Source organism: Equus quagga, chromosome 2, assembly GCF_021613505.1.
Source record: "Equus quagga isolate Etosha38 chromosome 2, UCLA_HA_Equagga_1.0, whole genome shotgun sequence".
NCBI lineage: Eukaryota > Metazoa > Chordata > Mammalia > Perissodactyla > Equidae > Equus > Equus quagga.
This window is the reverse complement of record NC_060268.1, coordinates 5,852,245-5,867,582: the sequence shown is the minus strand read 5'-3', so window position 1 is coordinate 5,867,582 and position 15,338 is coordinate 5,852,245. Positions and strand designations below refer to the sequence as shown.

Genomic DNA, 15,338 nt, shown 5'->3' with positions numbered 1-15,338 from the left:
CCTTCCAGAATCATTCACCAGTAACACTCTAATGTGTTTCCTTCCAGTGTTTCTTCTATGCGCATATTATTCCTTTTTAAGTTAAGAGTATGAATAACACAGCAGTATATCCATGCACTAACCCCTCCCAAATGATCAATTTGTTTCCTATCTTTTAAATAAATGAAACATGATATAGTTCCCTCTCTAACCCGGTTCCTCCCCCTCCTTGATCAGAGGCAACCACTAGTATCATTAATTTGTATTTTATATGTATTTTTATACTTTTTATATTAAAATGTTAATATTTTGATATGTTTGTTTATGGTGTATTTATATAATTGATTTTGGCTTATTTCTAGTTTTTGCTATTGCAAACAGTGCTACAATGAACATTCTTGATCATGTCCCTTGTACATATGTGCAAGTTTGTTTATCTTTATGAAATCTTTTGAGATCATGTTGTGTAGCATCTTTGAATCACAAGTCACTCTGTTAATACTATGAAAACATGTTCCCGGTATAACTCATACTAATGATGTCAGAGAAGGAATGTGGTGGTTATATTAATCTGGATTCAGAGCCCTCTTTTCATAGATGCTTCCTGTTTATCCTATTAGTTTGCTTATCTCAGGTTTTAAAAAGTGTTTTACACTAAATACATAAACACTCAATGATGATATTTCGTGGTCTTATTTTAACCTATTTTTAAGATGTAACCATCATACTGATAGTTTGCTCAATAAAATAAAGTTAATATTAATGCATATTTTAAAATATCTTTTTAAAAACATTTCTTTAATGTTAAGCATGTGTAAAACTAACTTATGAAATACCCAAATTGGTTCTTAATGAATTAGTCATTCCAACTTCTAACTGCTTATAAAATATTTCCTTTTTTTCCCCCGCTTGTATTTCAATGGTACTTGGAAGGGAATTTATGTAAAGGGAAGAAACTTATAGAAGTATTTCCCTAAATTCCCCCTTAAATGTCATCTGCTCCTACATATTTTTCATTATTTTTATAACTGAAGTGTAGCCCTTTTTCTTTTAATGGATAATTTAAAGGGTAATTTCTTTTATATGATTGTTGGTAAATATGAGAGGATACCAATGTTTTTAGATATTCAACCTTCCAAGGATTTACGAGAGAAGTGGCCATACTATTGAATCAACCATTATAATTGTTATAGTCAAAATGTAAAGAAAACACAGTTTATGAATATTTCTGTGTTTCTTAATTTGTTCGAGGTTCTCTTTCCAACCGTAATATATTAGTTTGTAATAAAGAGTTTTACTCTGCCTTTCTAGAAATACTTTGCTTCAGAAGTCACTTGCAATGATCTGTTATTCTCTGAACTATAACACTGGCAAGCTTGATGTAAACCTCAAATTTTAGAAAACTGCTTACTTTCTGTTAACTTTCTCATAGAACCACTAGGTAAGCCCTGTCAGCACAGCAGTGACCTAAGGTTAGCAGGACCTCTGTGACTCAAGTCTGCTGTGGACCATTTGATTCAATGATTCATTTATTAATTGAATTATTACAATAGATTATTCATTGTGCCCAGTGCTGGAAATACTGTGGTGAATAATAGCTTTAAATCCTTCCTCTTAAGGGACTTACAACCTAGAAGTTTGTTTATAAATACCTGAGGGACAAAATCTGTATTTATACTATGTCCAGATATGTTAACATCCATCTTGTTAGTACTGGATTGGAGAGTGGCTAGCTAGGTGTAGTTAATGGAGTTTAAAATTTAAAGATAGGGGCCAGCCCAGTGACATAGTGGTTAAGTGTGCATGCTCTGCTTTGGCAGCCCAGGGTTCACAGGTTTGGATCCTGGGCTCGGACCTACACACCACTCATCAAGCCATGCTGTGGTGGTGTCCCACATACAAAATAGAGGAAGATTGACACAGGTGTTAGCTCAGCAGGCAGTCTTCCTCAAGCAAAAAGGAGTAAGAGTGGCAACAGATTTTAGCTCAGGGCCAATCTTCCTCACCAAAAAAAAATATATATATATATATATAAATTTTTTAAATCTAAGGATAACTTTTACCAATATAATTATCTTATAAAGTTAATTGTTTTTATTTTTTCTTAGATGCAGAGCTCTCTCAGGTCCCTTCGTAATAGTGCAGCTAAGAAAAGAGCAAAACTGAGTGGCAGTACTTCTGATCTCGAGAGCCCTGATTCTGCAATTAAGCTCGACTTAACTATGGACTCCCCATCTCGATCTTCTTCTCCAAACATCAGCTCCTACAGTGAAAGTGGAGTCTACAGCCAAGAATCATTGACTTCTTCCCTCTCTACAACTCCCCAGGGGAAGAGAATAATGTATTTTATTTTTTGACATGTTAAATGAATGCTAATCTGTAATTTGTAGTCTGAAGCCCTAATATTATATTTGAGAAAAACTTTTAAGATCATCTGTTTTTTAAGATCATCTATTTTAAAATGTTGAAGTATGTTTAAAAGACAGTAGAAAAGTTTACAGATATTGCCTTGCTTAGCTTTGGTTTGGAGTGGGGCCAGAGAGAGAGAACAGGGCCCCCGCTGTCACCTAGAGAGAGAATAGGGCCCCGCTGTCACCTAGAGAGAGAAGAGGGCCCCACCTGTCACCTGGAGAGAGAACAGGGCCCTGGCTGTAACCTAGAGAGAGCCTGGCCCTGGCCATAACCTAGAGAGAACATGACCCCAGCTGTTACCTAGAGAGAGCCCGGGTGTAATCTAGAGAGAACGCAAGGCCCCAGCTGTAACCTAGATTAATGTAAACCCCATTCCCGAAGCCCCAGTTCTTGTTCTGCCTGCCCAGGATTTATCCTAATATTCCTTATTCTTTAACTCTTTTCTGGATCATTGACTCTTGCAGTTGACCTATAGCTGATATTACTGCTTTCATTTAAAACTCAGCATTGGGGCCGGCCCCGTGGCCGAGTGGTTAAGTTGGTGCGCTCTGCTTTGACGGCCCAGGGTTTCACCAGTTCGAATCCATGGCACCACTCGTCAGGCCATGCTGAGGCGGCATCCCACATGCCACAACTAGAAGGACCCACAACTAGAATATACAACTACGTACTGGGGGGTTTGGGGAGAGAAAGGAGAGGAAAAAAACAAAGATTGGCAACAGTTGTTAGCTCAGGTGCCAATCTTTAAAAAAAAATAAAAATAATAAAAATAAAAAATAAATAAATAAAACTCAGCACTGATTTCCCATTAACTTACGGACAAACTTCACCCAGCCGTTAGCCTGCTGCTGTGTTTTGCTTTGCATTGTCTTGTAGAAGCTTAGCACTCTGTGCCACAGCTTTCGCAGCCCTCTCAGGAGTCTGCTCACAGCTGTAGTGCTGAACTGAGAGTCCTGGCCACCCTACACCGACAGGGAGGTGTTTGCCAGTGTAGCAGTTTGACTGACCTTTCCAGATTACCTCAGTAACCTCTGAGTCGTACACAGTGATCCCGCTTGATTTCTGAGCATTTCTGTGACCCTATTCTAGGCTTTGGGGGAATCCCTTCCCTCTACTTTAGACAAAAACCTAACGGTACAATTTCTAGGTCAGAGGGTGGATGTACGTTTAACTTTTTAAGTAACTGCTGAACAGTTTTCCAAGATGCTTGTGCGATGTTACACTCCCACAGCAACGCATGAGAGTTCCAGTTGTCTCACATCCCTGTTAACATTTGCTGCTGTCAGTCTTTTTAATTTTACTTTCCTTTGATTTTATTCTGAACTATGCTTATATACAGCTATTAGAATTAAATATTTAAAATTAAATTATTTTCACTTCCGTGAACTGGAACTTCTAACAATGTGGGTAAATAGAGATTACATAATCAAAGGAGAGATGGTGTTCTGTTGACTTCCATGAAAAAGAATGTTTTATTTCAGCAGTTCATAGAATTAAAGTGAACTTTTGTGTCCCATTGTGAGAGGTTTGTCTCACCCCATGATTTCCTTCTCGTTTTTAACTTAAATAGCAGCTTATTTTACAGTTGGAAATTTTTTCTTACTGGGAGCAGTAAGAAAAAAATATTACAAACAAATTCCTTTGTTGTAATACCTAGGTAGAATAATGCAGTATATTTACAAAATGAATTTGGAATGGCGATATGGGCTGGTGAAGTAACTATGTTTAGATTAAGTTACCAGACATTTCAAATGTATATATATTTATCTTTGAGACCTAAAGTCATCCCCTTATCCTCTGTGAATGTGAAATTTTACATTATAGTCTCCTACAGTTGCAAGGTCCTGTAAGTAATTTGGAACCCAGTTAGGAAGAAAAGTTCATTTTACTTTTTTTTTTTTGAGGAAGATTAGTCCTCAGCTAACATCTGCTGCCAATCCTCTTTTTGCTGAGGAAGACTGGCCCTGAGCTAACGTCCTTGCCCATCTTCCTCTATTTTATAAGTGGAACGCCTACCACAGCATGGCTTTCCAAGCAGTGCCATGTCTGTACCCGGGATCTGAACCAGCGAACCCCGAGCCACCAAAGCATAACGTGCACACTTAACCGCTGCACCACCAGGCCAGCCCCAGAAAAGTTCCTTTTATATTATAACATTTAGAATTCACTATTCCCTAAATTGTCTCATGGAGTTATTCCCTTCGGATATTGAACTGTGTGAGAAGAGAGTTCAATATATCCTCAATGATGGACTGAATTTCCTTTAATGAATTTAGTATTTCCACATTTAAGTTGAATAGCTTTAGAGCAATTATTCTCAACCAGCTCGCATCCTGCCTTAAAAACAAAGAAAGCCACTGCTATCTCATGCAGGGCTGTCATCCTTAAATGAGTTTTTTGTTTTTAAAATTGGCCCTGAGCTAACATCTGTCGCCAATCTTTTTTTTCTTCTTTTTCTTCTTCTCCCCAAAGCCCCCCAGTACATAGTTGTATATTCTAGTTCTGCTGTGTGGGATACCGCCTCAGCATGGCCTGATGAGTGGTGCTAGGTCCACAGCCAGGATCCGAACCAGTGAAACCCTGGGCTGGTGAAGCAGAGCACACAAACTTAACCCCTGGACCATGGGACTGGCCCCCCTTAAGTGGGTTGAAGAGGAAATATTATTGAGAACCATCTTCTGGAAGTATTTTCTTTCATCCAAGTCAAATACACTCAGTATAAATGTAAAGTGACATATTCTATTCTAGAGAAATTACTCTTTTAAAGTATTTAAGGTTCATTTCTCACTAAAGCCAATTAATATGTCTACCCAACTATTCTACGAATTGTACTCCTTTGTAAAGCCTCTTCTTTATAATACCCATCACTGAGTTACTGACATTCCATCACTTACTGATTTAAAACAGTTCCCTTACATTCAGATTTAACATTCTTCAGTTTGTTTTCTTTGTGAAACAAGGCCTGTAGGCCTTTATAATGTTGGGAAAATACAGCAAAGAATAGTCCGGAAAGAAAGCGGCATTTGCTAAACTCACTTGTTGCTGATCTCTTATTTATAATGTCTCTACTTGTATTATCATTGTAGGTCCGACATATTTCCAACATTTGGATCAAAACCTTGTCCGACAAGACTTTCTTCTGCAAAGAATAAGAGCTCTCAGATCGCCGAGCAGAGCGCCGGTGCAGGTATCCCATGGCTGCCTTATAAATACCGTTCACACACACTGTGATTTTTAAGTGATGTCAAAAGTAATAACGAATGCATTTCAGATTTAGAATTTTTATAGTTACCAATTAAGACTAATCATCTTTTTAACTCCTGAAAAGGCCATTTTGGCAAGAATAAATATACTCTTATTCTGGGAAGAAATATTTCCCTGAATAATTGATCCCCCTGTAGGCCCACAGGTAAACCTGTGCCTGGCTCTCTCATCCAGACATTTTGATTCAGTTGGGATGGAGTACAACCTGGCTGTCAGTGTTGAAAGCTCTCCAAGTGATTCTAATGGACAACGTAGTTCTGGAACTGCTGGGCATCACAAAAGGCAATTTCTGTTAAAAACAATATTTAACTAGTAATCAAGTTAATGTGTATTTTGTGTTTAGAATTTTGTGAACTAACCTGGAAGTTTCTGTAACATCACTTTTCAGAAAATAGATTTAGTTACTAGTAATCAGTTAGAAGAATATTTGGATCCTGATCTATTTAGGATGGGAACTGCATGCAATTCTTCTATATGATTAGTAAAACAGTATTGAATTATGAATGAATTATAACAAATTGATCTCAGCGTGAAAGTCCTAACAACTTTAAGGCTACTTTACCTCCCGTCATAATTACCTTCCTGAAAAGCTATGTATGTATCTAATTGTTTGCTACGATTTTTAATTTCTTGCTCCTAAATATGTCTAATTTCATCTCCTCTTTTTAATCCCCGCTATCACTCTTACTCATTTCTTACCTGCTTAGCTTCCTAATATTTATCTCCAGCTTCAGTCTCCTTCACTTACTGTGCATTCCCCATGATGCCAATCTGACCGTATTTCCCAGCATGAATTTGTTCAGGGCGTTTTTCCATGATCTGGCCCCGCCTACCTCTCCAGCCTCATTTTTAACTTCCTGTACCTTGTGCTCCAGTGAAGTCAGACCACCTGCAGTACAATTTTCTATCTCTTTGCACCTGTATGTACTGTTTCTTCTGGATGAAATCTGGAATCCACACCACAGCCCAGTCAGCTGTGAAAATAGTTCACTTGCTTTCTCTGGGAAGCCTTCCCTTATTCACAAACAAAATTATTACCTCGTTTATGGTAGCATTACATGTTGCACTGACATTTTTATAGTGGTTGCAATTATTTTACTATTTTGGATTCTCCGACTCTTGGTCCCCAGAGGTGATTTCCCTCTGATTACCTCCCAAGTGCCTGTCATAATCATGAATGTCTAACTCAGCTGGGTCTGCCTGGTCTACTGGCTTGCACAAAGCTGGTGTTCAACGAGAGATAGTTACTCTGCTAGGCACAGGAAGACAGTATGTATATGCCTTGGAGTCTGAAAGACCCCAGCTCCAAGCCCAGTTTGATATTTAATAACCATATTGCTGAGCTGTGCAAGTTACTTACCTGCTCTGACACTGAGTTCCCTCATCTGCTAACGTGAGCTTTGAGAAGGGTGGTGAAGGTTTCAATACAGAACGTCTGTAAAGCACCTAGGGCTCTTGGTGAGTATTTGTTCCCCTAAAGGGGAAGGCACAAAGAAATACAATACATATGCTTACTCTTTGATCCTCTTTTAAGCCTAATCATCCTAATGAATTATTTGTAACTTGACAAGTATTTTTATAAATTTGAAGGAACGCGTTATTGCTAGATTGTTTCTAGGTTATAAAAACGGAGCCCTCTTTTGGAGGAATATCTTTGGAATTAGAAAAGAAGAGATTTAGAAAACCTGGATTTGAGTTTCACTCTGTCCCTAGTTGTGTGAACACTGTGTACTTCTCTGTGCAATATTTAGTGTTTCCCAAGCTTGCCTAACCCTAGGAACCACCAGGGATGCATACAACATAGATTCTCGGCCTTACCTCGGACCTAATGAATCAATCCTCAGGGTTGAAATCCATATTTTTAATAAGTGACTTAGGTATTTCTAGGATCACGTTCTGGAAACACTATTACTGAATTCACTCTATTCTTGGTTAAATTTAGTATGCTTTCAAAATGTAAAGTTGCTCATGGTTTAGGACTTTATAAAGTTGGGTGTATATTTTTTATTTATGTGGGATAGGATTTGTTTTGTTTTTAGTAAGCAAATGATTCCTACAAGTTTATCAGTTAATTGGTAAAACCTCAAAATCATAATGCTCAGAATAAAGAATATCTGAAGACAAACACAATTCTGTAAATACTATAAATTCAATCTGTCTTCACAATAGCATTTCCGAAAAATATTTCCACGTATGTTCTATCACTACCTATTATAGCACATTGTGCTAAACTTCCTGAATGATGTGAAAGTTTTTTCCTGGAGTCTTAGATTAGAATCACCTATTAATAGAAAGCATTTTCATCCAAGGCCAGTATCCTTATGAGGCTTACTTATGAATTAGCTGTCAAAACTAAGAAGAATCTAGAAAGATAGCCCGTTACTCCCCAAAGGTCTCTATCATTTAATGTCAGATATCTTTTGAATCTTTCTCTGTGAACTGACTTAGTGCCCTTGCCCCGACAGCCGTCTCCTGCCCAGTTGCCGCCAGCCACGTCCTCTCCCCACCATCCTGTGTCTATTAAGATACCCACAGCAATATTAAAAGCAAATTCTATTTTATTATTACTACTTAATGGTTTAAATAGGAGCTATATATAAAAATGCATGGTGACTCAAATATATGGGGCTAGGATTTTCTCTTTTAGACATTTTGGAGTTTTAACAACTGCAAGTTGTTAGTGTACCTATTAGTATAGGGTGGTCAGTTTAAATGTCGATTAAAATGTTTGTTATTTGTTAAAAGGAAGCCTACTTTAGGATTTTTATTTGTTTTATTCTTTCTTTCTTTTTGGTGAGGAAGATTGGCCCTGAGCTAACACCTGTGCCAGTTTTCCTCTATTTTGTATGTGGGATGCTGCACAGCATGGGTTGATGAGCAGTGTATTGCTCCATGCCCAGGATCCAAACCTGCAAACCCCGAGCCAGCGAAGCTGAGCGCACGAACTTAACCACTATGCAGACTTACCACTACACAAACTTAACCGCTATGCAACCAGGCCAAACCCTGATTTGTTTTATTTTTAATTAGGAATATAAGATTTGGGGCTTTACACTATGCTAGGTGCAGTGCTGAGCCCTTTACATGTACTTTCTTCCTTGAATCCTCAGAATGGTTCTGGAAGAGGTACTGCGGTTGTCCCCGGTCTCCACTAAGGTGGCGTGCCTTGCCCAGGTTCTGTCAGCGGTGAAGTGGCGGTGCTGGGTTTAAAACCAGGAAGCGTGATTCCAGATCCTGAACTCACAGTCTCTGTGTGGTTCTCTGCCAGCGAGCCAGCCAGCAGAGCCCATCACATGAGACTGGAAGGAAAGAGCGAGTGGGGAGGCCTCTCTCAGGACACAGTCTAGAAAGTCTAGATTTTTAAATTTTTCTTTTGTCTATAAAATTTAAAATGCCATTAAACATTAAAGCCCATCATAGTTTTAAAATATATATATTTGGTTAGCTCTTTCAAACATTGAAAATTGTATTTCATTGTCATTTTAAAGCTGTTTTATACAATGTAGTATAGCTAATAAGCGTTCTTATCTGCTAATAAAGTAAAAAAATGACAAAATTTAAGACAAAACTTTTTAAATTACTATAATGTTATAATTTCTAATATTATGTTACTAACCTTTTTAAAAGCTTATAAGGCGAAATAGATTTAGAGGGGAGATATGTACTTGTCTATAATATTACCTAAATCATTCAAATAAATATTTTTATGTATTTTATTTTATAGGGATTACAACATCCAATGTAAGCATAATTGGTCAACGTATGAACTATGGGTTTGGATGTGGTGATTTTGAAGATGATAGGTCACATGACATTTCCCCTAGTGTTTTAAAAATACAAAATAAGGAACACCCGAGACATTCTAAGCATACAAAAGGTTAGTAAATTTCATAAGTTAATTTTTAAGATTGTATGTCTCTAAATCAGAATCCTCCCTAAGCATGCCAATAAAGAAAAATTAACTGAGATTTCTCAGTTTTGAGATTTCTCTTCCTACCCTTCTGCTTTTAGGTTGTTGCTTAAATAATTTTGCCAAATAGGAGAACACACAGGTACGCATATTGTTTTATGGGCTTGCCTGAGGTGCCCGTTCAGGGAAGTGACTGCCCTGGAGGGTAAAACTAGGGAATCGCCTATGACAGCTAATCTTTGACAAAGGAGCTAAGAACATACAATGGAGAAAGGAAAGTCTCTTCAATAAATGGTGCTGAGAAAACTGGACAGCCACATGCAAAAGAATGAGAGTAGACCATTATCTTGCAACATACACAAAAATTAACTCCAAATGGATTAAAGATTTGAAGGTAAGATGTGAAACCATAAAACTCCTAGAAGAAAATAGAAGCAGTACACTCTTTGACATTGGTCTTAGTAGGATCTTTTCAAATACCATGTCTACTTGGGCAAGGGAAACAAAAGAAAAAGTTAACAAATGGGACTACATCAGACTAAAAAGCTTCTCCAAGGCAAAGGAAACCAGGAAAAAAATGAGAAGACAACCCACCAACTGGGAGAAAATATTTGCAAATAATATATCCAAAAAGGGGTTAATCTCCAAAATACATAAAGAACTCATACAACTCAACAACAAAAAAACAAACAACCTGATCAAAAAATGGGTAGAGGATATGAACAGACATTTTTCCGAAGAAGATATACAGATGGCCAGCAGGCACATGAAAAGATGTTCAATATCACTAATCATTAGGGGAATACAAATCAAAACTACAATGACTTATCACCTTAACACCTGTTAGAATAGCTCTAATTACCAAGATAAAAAAGAACAAATGTCAGAGAGGATGTGGAAAAAAAGGAAGGCTCATATACTGCTGGAGGGAATGCAAACTGGTGCAGCCACTATGGTAAACCGTATGGAGATTTCTCAAAAAATTAAAAATACCATACATCCAGCTATCCCACTACTGGGTATTTATCCAGAGAACTTGAAATCAACAGTTCAAAGAGAGTTATGCACCCCAACATTCATGGCAGCATTATTCCCAATAGCCAGGAGGTGGAGGTGACCCAAGTGCCCATCAACTGATGAATGGGTAAAGAAGATGTGGTGTGTATATATATATATATATATATATATATATATATATATATATACACACACACACACACACAAAATACGGAATGCTACTCAGCCATAAAAAAATCAAAATTGTCCTATTTGCAACAACATGGATAGAACTTGAGGGTACTATGTTAAGCAAAATAAGCTGGACAGAGAAAGACAAACGCCATATGATTTCACTCATATGTGGAAGATAAACACACGGACAAAGAGAACAGATTAGTGGTTACCAGAGGGGAATGGTGATTGAGGGGTGGGCCTAAGGGGTAAAGGAGCACATCTGTATGGTGACTGACAAATAATAATGTAAAACTGAAATTTCACAAAGTTGCAAACTATTATGAAATAAAACAAATAGTGTAAAAAAGACTAGGGAATCCCTGCTGACCTGTACTCCCCAGGATACACACACGCGCACACACTGATTTTTTACACGACATTTTATCTCTGCAGTGGGGTGGAGAAATCGTGTGAGTAAGGGACTCCCAGAGGCCTCCTTACATTGTGAGCGTGGAGTAAGTGTAGAAACAGGAGTATAATTCCCTGTAGTAGAACCTGGGAAGGCTCTTTATTTAATCGCTAACCATTGTGAGCAATTTACATCCTTTCTTTTTTTTTTAAACTTAGTAGGAAATCACACCTCTGACTGCTTTGTCCATTTTTCAGAGATCCTATTACAGCTGCATTTTTTAAAATTTCCATAAGGATAAGAGGAAGTGATTTGGAAGGGTATAAATATTTAATTACAGTAGTTAGAAGTCACCTATAGTGAAGCATTGTAATCTACCAGTAAGTGTAAGGAGCTGTCATCTTTTGTGTGTAGCAACTGTGTTTGTGATAAGGTCAACTTTTGTTATTTCTGATGGTCTTAGGTGATATTTATGCAGGCAATCAGGCTTTTTAGGACATGTATATTTTTTTGTGGAAATAACTCAAATTAAGTAAGAGGGCACTTGATTAGAAACTTTTCTCTTTTTTTGTAAATTTCTTGGAATGTTATCCATGATATAATTCAGTGTCTGTTCTTTGTGGAAGAGACCAGTTGTCCGTTGTTTTTACAAAAGAGAATGACAGAGTTTTTTCATATTTACTTCCATGTTTCGTTTCTCATGTAAAGAAAATCAAGTACAAAATTGTTTTTCCTAAAAGTGACTCATACCCTAATACATAATTTTTTAATTTTCTTTTTTTTTAATTGTTTTGAAATAATTGCTGAATTTGTTCATTCACTGCTAGTGGCATCCTTTTTTGGACAGCAAAACCATAAAAATATTTCTATCTTTTGACCAGCAGTTCATCCTACTCCAGAAAATTACTTCATTCTCCCACTTCCAACTCTAAACCAAACACCTACTAGGTCTGTCTAGTCAACAAGAATCAACGTGTTCAAAACCTGCTCTTCTTCCTTTGTTATCCATTTTTATTAGTAGCATCACTGTTTTCCAGCTGTGGAGAGTTCAGACTTGAGAGCTGTCTTTGTCTGCTTCTCCTTGCCCTCCAGGTTCGGGCAGTGGCCTGCCTCCCAGAGCTTCTCAGCTGAATCTGGACCTTCACCCCCCTGCCCTGGGTTGTTACAGTAGCCTTCTCGGAAGACATCTTATCTCTTGTTTTCAGCCCTTTGTAATCTAGATTGCTGTATAAACTTCCATATAAACTATCTTTCTAAAGTGTGGTCGTCATCTCTAACATAACTCAAAACCTTGAGTGGTTCCCTGTTTCCCACAGAATAAATTTCCTACTCTGTAGCATAATTTTTTTTTTAGGAAGATTAGCCCTGAGCTAACTACTGCCAATCCTCCTCTTTGGTAAGGAAGACTGGCCCTGAGCTAACATCCATGCCCGTCTTCCTCTACTTTATACGTGGGACGCCTACCACAGCATGGTTTTTGCCAAGCGGTGCCATGTCCGCACCCGGGATCCGAACTGGTGAACCCCAGGCCGCCGAGAAGCAGAATGTGTGCACTTAACCGCTGCACCCCCGGGCCGGCCCTATAGCATAATTTTTAAGACCCTTTATAATCTTGCCTCAGCTTAACTTTCTTGCGTTACCTCTCACTGTACTGTTTTTCATGCCCTATGCTCTGCATTCTTAATACTAGAAGTTTTCTTAGTTTGCGTGTACAGTCTGCCTAGATGCCCTTTCCCAGTGTTAATGTGTCAGATCATGTCTGCTTTTTGAATACTGCCTTAAAAGCCATTTCTTTAGAAAGCTTTCCGCACTCTCCTGGTCTGGAGTAGTGTAAGTTACGTAAAAGTGGAGATACTGTCATCTTTATGTCCCTGTTATGCTTTGTCGACAATGGTTGTTCAGTGCCTCCTGTAAATGAATGGAGTGGTGATGAGCCAAGCAAAACCAGTTGTGTAGCCTTGGGCATGACCGCTCAGATATTGCATCCCCAAATAATCGGGTTAAAGCAAATAGTGATTGCACTGCTGAAGGGAATAAAAAGACTTCCCGAAGACGTATTGGCAATGAGTGGCCTATGTGAGTGGATTCATTCCGCAAGAAGCCTTAGACTTTTTTTTTAATTGAGATTCATAATAGTTTACATCATTGTGAAATTTCAGTTGTACATTATTTCTTGTCTGTCACTGCATAAGTGCTCCCTTTAACCCCCTGTGCCCACCCCCAACCCCCTTCCCCTAGTAACCAGTGAACTATTTTCTTTGTCCATGTGTTTGTTTATATTCTCCATATGAGTGGAATCATCTGGTGTTTGGCTTTCTCAGTCTGGCTTGTTTCACTTAGCATAATTCCCTCCGGGTCTGTACATGTTGTTGCAAATGGCATGCTTTTGTCATTTTTTATGGCTGAGTAGTATTCCATTGTATGTATATACCACATCTTCTTTATCCAATCATCAGTCGATGGGCACTTGGATTGTTTCCATGCCTTGTCTATTGTGAATATTCCTGCAATGAACACAGGGGTGCATATGTTACTTTGGATTGTTGATTTCAAGTTGTTTGGGTAGATACCCAATAGTGGGATAGCTGGACCATATGGTACTTCTGTTTTTAGTTCTTTGAGGAGTCTCCATACTCTTTTCCATAGTGGCTGCACCAGTTTGCATTCCCATAAGCAGTGTATGAGGGTTCCCTTTTCTCCACATCCTCTCCAACATTTGTTGTTTTTTGTCTTGGTAATTATAGCCATTCTGACTGGTGTAAGGTGATATCTCATTGTAGTTTTGATTTGCATTTCCCTAATGATTAGTGATGTTGAGCATCTTTTCACTTGCCTGTTGCCCATCTGTACATCTTCCTTTGAAAAATGTCTGCTCATATCCTCTGCCCATTTTTTGATGGGATTGTTTGTTTTTTTGTTCTCGTTGAGTGTGTGAGTTCTTTATGAACTTTGGATATCAACCCCTTGTCTGATAAATGATTTGCAAGTATTTTCTCCCAGTTGGTGGGTTGTCTTTCCATTTTGTTGATGGTTTCCTTTGCTTTGCAGAGGCTTTTTAGTCTGCTATAGTCCCATTTGTTAACTTTTTCTTTTGTTTTCCTTACCCAAGTAGACATGGTATTTGAAAAGATGTGGCTAAGACCAATGTCAAAGAGTGTACTGCCTCTATTTTCTTCTAGGATTTTTATGTTTCAGTTCTTACATTCAAATCTTTAATCCATTTGGAGCTAATTTTTGTGTATGTTGCAAGATAATGGTCTACTTTCATTCTTTTGCATGTAGCTGTCCAGTTTTGCCAACATCATTTATGGGAGAGACTTTCCTTTCTCCATTGTCTGTACTTGGCACCTTTGTCAAAGATTAACTGTCCATAGATGTGTGGTTTTATTTCTGGGCTTTCAATTCTGATCCATGGATCTGTTTGTCTGTTTTTGTGCCAGTACCATGCTGTTTTGATTACTATAGCTTGGTAGTATGTTTTGAAGTCAGGGATTGTGATGCCTCCAGCTTTGTTCTTTTTTCTCAGGATTACTTTGGCTATTTGGGGTCTTTGGTTCTTCCATATAAATTTTTGGATTCTTTGTTCTATTTACGTGAAGAATGGCATTGGGGTTCTCATTAGCATTGCATTGAATCTGTAGATTGCTTTAGATAGTATGGTCATTTTGACTATGTTTATTCTTCCGACCCATGAACATAGAATATCTTTCCATTTCTTTATGTCTTCCTCAATTTCTTTCCGTGATGACTTATAGTTTTCAGTGTACAGGTCTTTCACCTCTTTGGTTAAGTTAATTCCTAGGTATTTTATTCTCTTTGTTGCGATTGTAAATGGGATTGTAATCTTGATTTCTTTTTCTGCTACTTCATTGTTAGTGTATAGGAATGCAGCTGATTTTTTTAAATTGATTTTATACCCTGCAACTTTGCTGTAGTTGTTTATTATTTCTAGTAGTTTTCTGGTGGGTTCTTTAGGGTTTTCTATATATAAAATCATGTCATCTGCAAATAGTGAAAGTTTCACTTCTTCCTTTCCAATTTGGATTCCCTTTATTTCTTTTTCTTGCCTAATTGCTCTGGCCAATACCTCCAGTACTACGTTGAATAGGAGTGGCGAGAGTGGGCACCCTTATCTTGTTCCTTTTCTCCGAGGGATGGCTTTTAGTTTCTCACCATTAAGTATGATGTTGG

General features: G+C 37.9%; 1 protein-coding gene across 6 annotated transcripts in view; it reads left to right on the top strand.

The window, feature by feature from the left end:
- Positions 1-15,338, top strand: part of TOGARAM1 (TOG array regulator of axonemal microtubules 1) — an 83,869-nt gene that overhangs the window by 26,950 nt on the left and 41,581 nt on the right. For 4 of the 6 annotated variants that reach the window (XM_046652508.1, XM_046652506.1, XM_046652507.1 and 1 more), the window contains exons 6-8: positions 2,088-2,320; positions 5,478-5,578; positions 9,380-9,532. In XM_046652508.1, the coding sequence (XP_046508464.1) occupies positions 2,088-2,320; positions 5,478-5,578; positions 9,380-9,532 (487 nt within the window). The remainder of the gene's footprint in view (positions 1-2,087; positions 2,321-5,477; positions 5,579-9,379; positions 9,533-15,338) is intronic. The other 2 variants (XM_046652509.1, XM_046652510.1) reach the window with 1 other exon arrangement.